Raw genomic sequence first — 12,559 nt, 5'->3', positions numbered from 1 at the left:
TAGTCGACTACCTAGAATACCTAAGTTGGATTCTCAACCTAGAGAAATCCTCCTTAAAACTGTCAAGGAGATTAGAACACTTGGGTCTGATCATAGATACAGCCCAGAAAAAGGTATTCTTGCCCCAGGCAAAGATCAGCACCATAAAGGAACTGATTCAGGTGGGGTCAAAGCAAAAAAAGAATCCTCCTATTCGGCTTTGCATGAGGTTGTTAGGAAAGATGGTGGCTTCATTTGAGGCCATTCCTTATGCTCAGTTTCATTCGAGGCTGCTGTAAAACAGTATCCTATTAGCTTGAAACAAGAAAGTCCAAGCTCTAGATTTCCCAATGTATCTGTCTCCAAAGGTGCGCCAGAGTCTCCATTGGTGGTTGATAAACAAGAATCTGCAAAAGGGGAAATCCTTCCTTCCAGTTACCTGGAAGGTGGTAACAACAGATGCCAGCCTTTCGGGCTGGGGAGTAGTCCTGGAGGAGGCAACTGTCCAAGGGAAATGGTCCAAATCAGAAATGGCCTTGCCCATCAACATTCTAGAGATTCGGGCAGCGTGCTTGGCCCTGAGGGCCTGGACATTCAGGTTACGGAATTGTCCTGTCAGGATCCAATCCGACAATGCCACAGCTGTGGCTTATATCAATCACCAAGGGGGCACAAGAAGTCATGCGGCCCAGAGAGAGGTGAATCATATCCTAACTTGGGCAGAAAACAATGTACCTTGCCTAACGGCAGTCTTCATTCCAAGGTTAGAAAATTGGTAGGCAGACTATTTGAGTCACCAGCAGTTGTTCCCTGGAGAATGGTCCCTTCACCCTGAGATTTTCTTGGCAATATACCGAAGATGGGGGATCCTGGACGTAGATCTGTTTGCATCCAGGTTCCAGGTTGCATCCAGGTTCATCCAGGTTCACCAAGAAGATCAACAGCTTTGTGTCAAGAACAAGGGATCAAGAACAAGGGATCCGCTAGCTTGGAACAGATGCCTTGGTGTTCCAGTGGAATCAGTTTTCACTGATGTATGCATTCCCTCCTATTCTGCTGCTTCCACAACTTCTTTGCAGGATCAAGCAGGAAGGGAAGCCGATGATTCTTGTGGTCCAGAAGATCTTGGTATGCAGAGACCATAAGGATGGCAGTAGAGGACTCATGGACCTTACCACCACATCCAGACCTACTCTCGGAAAGTCCAGTATTCCATGCTACCTTACAAAAGCTGAATTTAATGGTTTGGCTATCGAGACCCACATTTTGAAGAAGCGTGGGCTGTCAGGTTCACTGGTATCTACCTTGGTTAAGACAAGGAAGCCAGCCTCTAGATTATTATAGAGTCTGGAAGGCATATGTTTCCTGGTGTGAATCCAAGGGTTGCCATCCCAGAAAGTATGTCATAGGTAGAAATCCTTGACTTTCTGCAGATGGGGTTAGAAATGAAACTGGCTTTGAGTACTATCAAAGGCCAGGTCTCGGCCTTATCAGTGTTTTCTCAACGACCACTTGCTTCACATTCTTTGGTCCGTAGCTTTATTCAGGGGGTAATGCAGCTCAATCCACCAGTTGGGTCCTCCCTGAACTCTTGGGACTTGAATATAGTTCTGTCGGCATTACAGAAACAACCTTTTGAGCCGATACAACATATTCCCTTGGTCCTTTTGACAAGGAAACTAGTTTTTCTGGTAGCCATATCTTCTGCAAGAAGGGTATCATAGTTGGCTGCTCTTTCTTGTAAAGAGCCATATTTAATTTACAAGGATAGAGTAGTATTGCGTCCTCATCCTAACTTTCTACTGAAGGTAGTGTCAGGTTTTCATCAAAACCAGGATATTGTTCTATCATCGTTTTTTCCAGAACTCGGTTGTACGGAAGAAAAGTCATTACATTCTCTTGATGTGGTGAGAGCAGGCAAAGTCTACTTGAAAGCGACTGCTCAGATTAAAAAAACTGATGTTTTGTTTACCTTTTTTGTTATTGGATATATTTTATAGCAGAAAGTAAAAAATATATATATATTTTTTTTTTTCAAAATTGTCGCAATTTTTTTTGTTTATAGCGCAAAAAATAAAAAACAGAGGTGATCAAATACCACCAAAAGAAATCTCTATTTTCTGGAAGAAAAGGACATCAATTGTATTTGGGTACAGTGTCGCATGACCGTGCAGTTGTCAGTTAAATGCCGTATCGCAAAAAAATGTCCTGGTCAGGAAGGAGGTAAAACTCTCCGGAGCTGAAGTGGTTAAATTTGTTACTAAACCCAAGACCCTGCATTCACAATATCTGGTCTCCCATAGTACACAACATAGAAATGCAATTATTTCTCATCAGTGGTTTACAGCAGTCTTGTGACTTCTATCAGTGTCTGGTTAAAGCTTGTAGGAGGTGTTTTCATTCTCCTCTGACTGTCCTATGAGGCTGGAGGACCCCTGATCGTCTGTTTTTACAGTGCTGATTGGCTCTGTGCTGATCACATGCACCCACCCAAGAAAAGAAAAAAAAACATCTAGCAATACACACCAAACTGAGCATGTGCAGATGGACTCTAAAGGCTCTGTCTTATCAGGAGCTTAATTGGGCACAGTGGAAGAAGGCGAGGATCAGAGAAGACAGGATCAAACAGCCTTTTTTACACTATGCACAGGATTAACCCCTTAGGTTCCACAGTGAGTATACCAAGCATGCTTTACTGCATATACAGACTGATTTTAATGTGGCTTTAGTAACACTTTAAGCCTGCCAGTAAAACGGTAAAGATACCAGTAGCCTTGCTGTTGCCCTTTAAACACATCACTGTGTATATTTGCTGTCACTCCTGTTACCATTTTGAAGCAGCGGATTGTTCTGTACCCATTTTTGTCTTGTAAAACCAATTACAATGGTAAAAAAAAATCACAACGTGTAATTTCAAATTGCAGTTGAATAAAGAACGTTTATGTCCTGAAAAAAATTAATATCAAAAGAGTTCAATTTATCCATTCATGTTTCATTTCTTTTATTGGATGTTAATACTTTCCAATTACTTTTCTGTTTGTTGTTTTGTACTGGAGAGGAAAAATAAATGCTTTTCAACCTCCAAGCGGAAAGTGTTTTTTTTTTGGCTGTGTGCTCTGGTTTTGTTTTGGGGGAAATAAAATTGCCTAATTTAAAGCTGAACTCTGGGCCCAAAAATCCTAGCAAGGTTCGAGTAGTTATACGTTTTAAGTCTATGGAAAGGCCAGCCTGCTTGACGTAGGTCAGAAAGAGGTCAAATGAACTTGTCATTGAATTCTAAATGTTCTCAGGAGCATCTCAAACTGACATCTTCAACCGAAGACCCCTTTTATGTGACTTGTTCTGCGACTTGGGACTGCACAGTCGCATGAAAAGCCGTACCCCATGATTTCCAATGAGTACCATTCATATCTGTCCCTGCACTACTTTGGTGCGACTTTGATGCAACTTGAAGTCCGTAGACCTCAAGATTACACAGGCACTGCTTCCATTCGCGGCAATGTTGTGTGACTTTCAGGTCGCACAAGTGTGAAATTTCACTCAGGTTGAGAATCCCCCCACAGGAAACAAATTAGACCACGTAGATTTGTGAAAGTATAACGGCAGTTAAAAACCTGACAGAGGGCCTGACCCTTCCGACTTTGTTAAAGATACCTTGTCCCTCCATCCGCAGTCATTGGGGCTAAAAATTGAGCTCAATCCTTTTCACTGGGATCACAAATATCTATAGTTACATAGTTAGTAAGGTTGAATAAAGACACCAGTCCATCCAGTTTAACCTGAGTGAGTGTGCATGTCTACAATTATCCCTATTTATTTAAAGCGGAAGTTCCACTCATGGGAACCCTCCCCCCCTCTGGTGCCACAATTGGCACCTTTCAGGGGGGAGGGGGGTGGGGGGTGCAGATACCTGTAAAATCAGGTATCCGCACCCACTTCCGGGAATAGCTAGCCGCAGATGCCCCGTCCCCCGTTGTGTTCTGGGAAACGCACAGTTCCCAGGACACAACGGGGACCAGTGAAGACGCGCAGAGCAACTCGCGCATGCGCAGTAGGGAACCGGGCAGTGAAGCCGCAATGCTTCACTTCCTGATTCGCTGACAGAGGATGGTCGATGGGAGCAGCCGAGAGACAAGCAATTGCTCGTCATCTGCTGCTGACATCGCTGGACCCTGGGACAGGTGAGTGTCCATTTATTAAAAGTCAGCAGCTGCAGTATTTGTAGCTGCTGATTTTTAATATTTTTTTTTAAGGTGGCACTCCTCTTTAAGGTACCCATATAGCGATGTCAATTTACGGAGCTCTCCACACATACATCGCACACTTACATCGGTCCCTACCCTCAAGGAACCCACAATCCAAGGTCCCCAACTCACATTCATATACCAGGGCCAATTTTGAACAGAAGCCAATTAACCCAGAAGAAACCCACGCAGGCACAGGGAGAACATGCAAACTCCAGGCAGGTAGTGTTGTGGTTGGGATGTAAACCAGCGACCCTTTTTACTGCTAGGCGAGAGTTCTAACCACTACACCACTGTGCTGCCCAATGTGGAGTCTAATGCTCTGTACACACGGTCAGAAATTCCAACGGAAAAGGTCCAATCGGATTAAGTTGTCAGAACATCCGATCGCGTGTGGGCTCTATCGGACTTTTTCCGAAAGATTTTGGAAATCCCAACGGAAAAAGTTTGAGAGCTGGATCTAAAATTTTCCGACAGCAAAATCCGATCAGACTTTTTCCCATTGTTTGTAGAGAATTCCGATGGACAAAGTGCCACGCATGCTCAGATTAAATTACGAGACCAAAGCTGTTGGCTACTAGCCTCTACGTGGTCCCGTTGTACGCAACGAACGTCACCTCGTTCTGAACTATCAGATTTTCTGACAACTTTGTCCGACTGTGTGTATGCAACACCAGTTTTGGCCAAAATCCTTCGGGAAAAAATCCAACGGATTTTGTGGTCGGAATGTCCGACCGTGTGTACAGGGCATAACACTTACCCATTCTGTGTAAAGTAAAAATAATGAACCTGGGGACTATTCTCATGTGCACCAACGATATAACTGGGTCCCAATACTACCCGGCTGAAGCGTTAAAACTAGAGACTGTCCCTTTACAGCTGCTACACAGAGACCTTCACCTATTGCTTATGCTAAGAGGTACCTTTCCAGAGACATTGCACCGCATCCTAGCCATTCTTCTAAAGTGCATGCTAGACCAGTTATATTATTAGTATACACGATGCAGATAATGCTTATATGCACTGCTTATTGTAATTCACAACTAAGTTAAAGGTATTTACATTTGTGTTCCTATAAGTGCTTGCAGTAACTTTTACTCAACAAGGTGTGTCAGGAGGGCTGAGGTCATACTTGGCGTTGAGGCACAGAACAGCCCAAGTTTAGGGGTAGCGCAATACATTGTGTATTTGGTGTGGTGTTACTTTTTGGCAATGCTATGTAATAACTCGTATGTCTCCTCCTTCTAGGCTGTTATGGTGTAGATGGAGAAAGTGACTCCATTATGAGTTCAGCCTCGGAGAACTCCACTGAACCCTGGTTCTGTGATGCTTGTAAGTGTGGAGTGACCCCCAGCTGTGAGCTCTGTCCCAATCAAGATGGTATCTTCAAAGAGACCGATGCTGGACGGTAAGATGACCATTTGACACTCAGCTTTACTCCTATGAGGTGTGATCTTCCTTCTCTGCCGCAGAGCATAGTCAAGAGCATTTTCAAATTAAGGTTTATTGTGACAATAAGCATACTGGCAACTAAAGCCACTGAGTAAGGGAGGTAGTTGGTTTACATAGAGCAAAGTGCAGGTTCACTTTAACCACTTCCAGCCCAGGCCAATTCTGGCATTCCTCCCCCCGTCATGTAAAGTCATAATTTGTTTTGCTAGAAAATTACTAGAAAAACCCAAAACACACACACACACACACACATATATATATATATATATATATATATATATATATATATATATATATATATATATATATATATATATATTTTAGGAAAGACCCTAGGGAATAAATTGGAGGTTGTTGCACTTTCTTTATGTCACACGGTATTTGTGCAGCAATTTTTCAAAAGCATTTTTTTTTTAACAAAAAAAATACACTTTCTTGAATAAAAATGAAAAAACACAATTTACCTAAATTTTTTGTATAATGTGAAAGATGATGTTATGCTGAGTAAATAGATAACATGTCATGCTTTAAAATTGCGCACGCTTGTGGAATGGCGCCAAACTTCGGTACTTAAAGCGCGTGTAACCCAAAAAAAAAAAACATTCTGTTACTTTAAAGCATGTTACACAGCACAGTGCTTGTAATTTGGCCCCTTGTATCAACTGGAATACCTTGCTGATCCTGCCTGGTTTTGCCCTCCCCCCTGTACACTGACCACAGTTTATCATGGCTGCTGAGCCCTGACACCCTGGTCAGTTTACGTGTCACTGTCATCCGCAGCTTTCCTCTGTCCTCTCTGACCTTCTCTCCATGCCTATCAGCTAGTGACAGTGCCCGCCCCCCCTTCTGCTGCTGAAATTACTGTGTAAATTACACACAATCCCTTCTGTTAGAAAGCGTCCTATGCACCAGTGTCTGTGCTATGCCCATTTCTACCTTATTTCACAGTGCCGCTTGGTGCTCATGTGACTCCTCGCTGCTCCCCTCCTCTCCAGCTGACGTCTCGGCTCCCTCCTCCTCTCGAGCTGACGTCTCGGCTCCCTCCTCCTCTCGAGCTGACGTCTCGGCTCCCTCCTCCTCTCCAGCTGACGTCTCGGCTCCCTCCTCTCCAGCTGACGTCTCGGCTCCCTCCTCCTCTCCAGCTGACGTCTCGGCTCCCTCCTCCTCTCCAGCTGACGTCTCGGCTCCCTCCTCCTCTCCAGCTGACGTCTCGGCTCCCTCCTCCTCTCCAGCTGACGTCTCGGCTCTCTCCTCCTCTCCTCCCAGCTGGTGTCTTGGCTCTTTCCTCCTCTCCTCCCCTCCTTCCGACTGATGTCAGCGGGGGATTCTCAGCCAATACCCGCTCTAGCTGTCAGATCAGGGGAGGGAGTAGTGAGCGCCGAGCGGCACTGTGAAAAAGGGAGAAATAGACATATTTTTTTACAAAGCACAGACACTGGGGCATAGGATGCTTTCTAACAGAAGAGATTGCGTGCGATTTACTAAGTGGCTTAACAAGCACTTTAAAAATCTCCATAGGCAACACATTAAAAATGTTTACAGGTTACCTGTTTAGAGTTGCAGAGGCGTTAATTCTAGCTCTCATTCTAACGTTCACGGCGATACCTCACGTGTGATTTGAACGCCATTTACATATGCGGGCGCGACCTCTGCGTGCAAGTGTACTATGACGTCCTCCCAGATTTCTGCTCATGCTCAGTATTACCATCCATACTCGGCATGCTCACCCATCCATACTCAGCATACGCATCCGTCCATCCATGCTCAGCCATTCATACTCATCATACTCCTCCATCCATCCTCATCCATACTGAGCATACTCATCCATCCATACATACTCAGCCATCCCATCCACCCCCATTCATAATTAGCTGTACCCATCCATGCTCAGCCGTACCCATCCATGCTCAGCTGTACCCACCTATACTCAGTCGTACTCAGCCATCCCATCTATACCCGGCAGTACTCAGCCGTACCTGGCCATACTCATTCATGCTCATCCATGCCACATCATTTATCATCCATGCCACTACAGTGCCTCACAAAAGTGTAATAGGTAGTCAAATTAGACTTGAAACGCATGTCCCTAGAACACCTGACGGTGCTCCCTGCATGTTGGTCCTCTGTATGTGGCCACTCTGTGGAAAAGTCTCACACGTGGTAACGCTGTACTCAGGAGGAGTAGGAGAACTTATTTTGGGGTGTAATTTTTGGTATATACAAGCTATGTGTTAAAGCGGAGGTCCACCCTAAAGTGGACCTTCCGCTCATTGGAATCCTCCCCCCCTCCGGCGCCACAATTGGCACCTTTCAGGGGGGAGGGGGGTGCAGGTACCTGTACAGTACAGGTATCTGCACCCACTTCCGGCATAGCTATCTGCGGAAAGGGGCGTCGATTCTGCAGAATCTACGCCCCTTTACGAAAGTCCCCCGCTGCCTGCTGGGAAACACACGGATCCCAGAGACAGTGGGACCATCCTTATTGCGCAGCGCGACTCGCGCATGCGCAGTAGGGAACCGGGAAATGAAGCCGAAAGGCTCCACTTCCTGATTTCCATACCCAAGATGGCGGCGGCAGCACCCGAGAGACGATCGAGAGCCGACATCGTGGGCGCGCTGGGCGGGTAAGTGTCCTTTTTTTATACAACGTTGTCCATGTACACAATGTTTAAAGCGGGAGTCCGCCGAGAGTTCCGCCGTTTTTTTTTTTTTAAAGCCAGCAGCTACAAATACTGCAGCTGCTGGCTTTTAAAAAAAAAAAACGGCGGAACTCTCGGCGGACTCCCGCTTTAAACATTGTGTACATGGACAACGCTGTATAAAAAAAAAAAATGCGTTTACATTTTCCAAAAACTTGTAGAAAAAAAGGACATGTTTAAAAGACTCAATATGCCTCATAGATTATACGCTAGGTTGTTTTCTTTCCAAAATGGGGTCATTTTTGGGGTGTTTCCATTGTCCTGGTTCTCCATGGCCTTCAAAAATGTAAGAGGTAGTCAAGAAATTATGTGTAATTTATGCTCCAAGAACGCCTGATGGTGCTCCCTGCATGTGTGGCCACGGTGTGTAAAAGTCTCACATGTGGTATTTCCATACTCGGGAGGTATAGTAGAATGTGTTTTGGGGTGTAATTTGTGGTATGCATATGCTGTGTGTGAGAAATAACCTGCTAATATAACAATTTTGTGAAAAAAATGAAAAAATAAATGAAAAACAAATCTTGATTTTTGCAATGAATTTGGGGTAAAAATTACAACTTAAAAAACTCACAATGCCTCTTACCAAATACCTTGGATTGTCTACTTTCCAAAAAGGGGTCTTTTGGGGGGTATTTGTACTTTCCTGGCTTGTTAGGGTCTCAAGAAATGAGATAGGCCACCAGTACTTCAGGTGTAATCAATTTTCAGAGATTGAATGCACCATAGCTTGTGGACACTTGTGGAATATTATACACCAATTTGGGTTATTTTTACCAAAGATATGTAGCGGTATACATTTTGGCCAAAGTATATGAAGGAAAATTACTAATTTGCAATTTTATAACGGAAACAAAGAAAATGCATTTTTTTTTTTTGTTTATCGCTCATTCCTAGCGCAGGAGTATACATCAGATATATACATATTGATTTTCATACAAAATAGAATACAATTTTATATACTATTTAGAAATTTCCTCAACAGCGGTACCCTCCGATAGACTCCCGCTGTTATACAAATCTGAGCCCTCTACCTGAAAGAGCTGGATCACGTATATATACGTGATGTGGTGCAGAGGTGCCGCCCTGTAGCAGTAAAACCTTAAGTGGTTAAATTTTTTTCTTGTCAAATTTGTTTATTGAATTTTAACAATTAGTATACATAAGTACATATGGTGCCAGCAAAAGAAAAGATCACATACCGTATATACTCGAGTATAGGCCGACCCGAATATAAGCCGAGGCCCCCAATTTACCCCCAAAAAACTGGAAAACTTATTGACTCGTGTATAAGCCGAGGGTGAGATATGGCTGTCCATCCCTGTGTGTCCGTCCATCCCTGTGTGTCCGTCCATCCCTGTGTGTGTGTCCGTCCATCCCTGTGTGTGTGTCCGTCCATCCATCCATCCCTGTGTGTGTGTCCATCCATCCATCCATCCCTGTGTGTGTGTCCATCCATCCATCCATCCATCCATCCCTGTGTGTGTGTCCATCCATCCATCCATCCCTGTGTGTGTGTCCATCCATTCATCCATCCATCCCTGTGTGTGTGTCCATCCATCCATCCATCCCTGTGTGTGTGTCCATCCATCCATCCATCCCTGTGTGTGTGTCCATCCATCCATCCATCCCTGTGTGTGTGTGTCCGTGCAGCCTTGTGTGTGTGTCCAGCCTACCTGTGTCCCGAGCCTCCGTCCCGAGCCTCCGTCCCGAGCCTCCGTCCCGAGCCTCCGTCCCGAGCCTCCGTCCCGAGCCTCCGTCCCGAGCCGCCGTCCCGAGCCGTCGTCCCGAGCCTCCTCCGTCCTTCCAGGATCGCTGCTCTTCTCGGCGGCCATTCTAAAATTCAAAAGCCGCGCCTCCGCCTTCGCCTGTGATAGGCGGAACACTGAATTTCCCAGCAGCCTGTGTTCCGCCTATCACGGACATCGTCTCATCCTCGTCCGTAGTACGAGGATGAGCGGATGTCCGTGATAGGCGGAACGCTGACTGCTGGGAAATTCAGTGTTCCGCCTATCACAGGCGAAGGCGGAGGCGCGGCTTTTGAATTTTAGAATGTCCGCTGTCTGTCTGCTCGATACGCTGATCGAGCAGTCAGACAGCGGTGACTCGAGTATAAGCCGAGGGGGCACTTTCAGCCTCAAAAAAGAGGCTGAAAATCTCGGCTTATACTCGAGTATATACGGTATATGGTAATAATATTGAGTTGTAGTTCCAAAATAAACTAGTTTAACTAAAACAATTTTAGCATGGATCTAACTACTCAAAAGAAATGCGTCATACATTATATAAGAGAGGATAAAATCAACTTAGACTAGGTTAATATAAGATGACCTCAGATATAAAAAAATAAATAAAAAGGTCTTAATAATTATCGAGAGTATCGTTTTTAAATAAAAATATATGTATCATTTTTATGAAACGTGGCATACAAAGGAAAACGTGTGTATTATGTATTGAACACAGCAGGGGATAGCTCTGTATGTCATATATGTAAAGATTGAGAATAACTATCAAAGAAAAAGCGGACTTTGTGGGCACATCAAGAGGCAGTGATTATATAAAAAATTATCTTTATTACAAAAAAAGATTAAAAAACACATAACATTTACACAACACACTATTGTTTGACATGGTCAACAGATACCCAATAAAACAAGCATGAAGGTTGGATCCTTTCATATGTGAATAAGAAATTCATAGATGTGGATAATTAGGTCTATATAAGGACATATGGTCCAACAAATCCTCCCCGCTCGCTTGTCAACGCGTTTCACAATTTAGTAGCTTCCTCAGGACATACTAGGTAGGTGCTGATGGGCCTTGAATCAAAGTATAGGGCAGTGATGGCGAACCTTGGCACCCCAGATGTTTTGGAACTACATTTCCCATGATGCTCATGCATTCTGCAGTGTAGTTGAGCATCATGGGAAATGTAGTTCCAAAACACCTTGGGTGCCAAGGTTCACCATCACTGGTATAGGGGCACACCACATGTCACAGTCTTGTTGGGTACAATAAGTGTAGATGTCTAACGATGGTGAGTATATGTATATGACTCCCTTATGAAGAGGTAGACAAAGAGGCGTATGCAGCCTCCACAGAAACCACAAAGTGATTCCAATAGAAATCGGTTATGTAAACTGGTTGAAGCACAAAATGGGAAAGAAAGAACCACCAAAATTCAGCCAACAATCAGAGATAGGCATCAAAAGTATAGAGTGTGTGTATCTCTTTAGAGTAGTACTCCTTCTATTGTGTTCATCAATTTAGATTAGCTCTCATCAATGGGTAAAAAAGCCTCAGAGTAGGATATAAAGTGTTCTTTGTTTTTAGGGGTTTGCTGATAAAGCTAGACCCACGTACCCTCAAAAGGGTGATGGCACTTTCCCTCCCTGCTCTGGATAGCACAGGTGTTCCCCGCAGCTTCTCCATAGTCACACTAAAAACGAATGGTTTTCTATTGGATGTTGAAGGGGCCTCTGCGACCCTGAGCCCTGGTAGCCTCACCTTTCATAGTTCCATAGTTAGGTTGAATAAAGACACCAGTCCATCCAGTTCAACCTGAGTGAGTGTCTACAATTGTCCCTATCCCTTTACATTGCACACTCACATCAGTCCCTACCCTCAAGGAGCCCACAATCCAAGGTCCCCATTCATATACTAGGGCCAATTTTGGACAGAAGCCAATTAACCTACCTGCATGTCTTTGGATTTTGGGAGGAAACCGGAGTACCCGGAGGAAACCCACACAGGCACAGGGAGAACATGCAAACTCCAGGCAAGTAGTGTCGTGGTTGGGATTTGAACCAGCGACCCTTCTTACTGCTAGGCGAGAGTGCTAACCACTACACCACTGTGCCGACCTTTGATCGCAGCTTGGTGTAAACTTGGCGGCGCTGTGGATTCCTGCAGCAATCTTCATTCTGGAAACAGACGCAGGTTATCAGGTTAAAACTTTGCTCTTATAGCCCCGGATTTACTTGTAGAATGACTTTTGATTTCTAGTTAACCTCAGTAGAACACACCGCTCCACGCAGGCCCATTTTCTTGTTTGCATGTCACCAGGCAGCAGTTTTTATGAAAGCATAAGTCACAGATTCCGTTCCTCTATTGCTGTCTGATTTAACATCTGTCATCCTCGCCGTAAGTGAAATAGATGAGAAAGTAAAAAGGGGGATTATTCTTCTC

At 44.5% G+C, this 12,559-nt stretch overlaps 1 protein-coding gene across 5 annotated transcripts in view; it reads left to right on the top strand.

Moving 5' to 3' along the window:
* Positions 1-12,559, top strand: part of PHF14 (PHD finger protein 14) — a 421,390-nt gene that overhangs the window by 57,526 nt on the left and 351,305 nt on the right. For all 5 annotated transcript variants that reach the window (XM_077490721.1, XM_077490723.1, XM_077490720.1 and 2 more), the window contains one exon: positions 5,472-5,631. In XM_077490721.1, the coding sequence (XP_077346847.1) occupies positions 5,472-5,631 (160 nt within the window). The remainder of the gene's footprint in view (positions 1-5,471; positions 5,632-12,559) is intronic.

This window comes from Lithobates pipiens, unplaced genomic scaffold (genome assembly GCF_037356315.1).
Source record: "Lithobates pipiens isolate NorthernLeopardFrog02 unplaced genomic scaffold, aLitPip1_a1.2 Scaffold_19, whole genome shotgun sequence".
Classification (NCBI taxonomy): domain Eukaryota; kingdom Metazoa; phylum Chordata; class Amphibia; order Anura; family Ranidae; genus Lithobates; species Lithobates pipiens.
The sequence above is the reverse complement of the archived record's forward strand: the minus strand, read 5'-3'. Positions and strand labels throughout refer to the sequence as shown.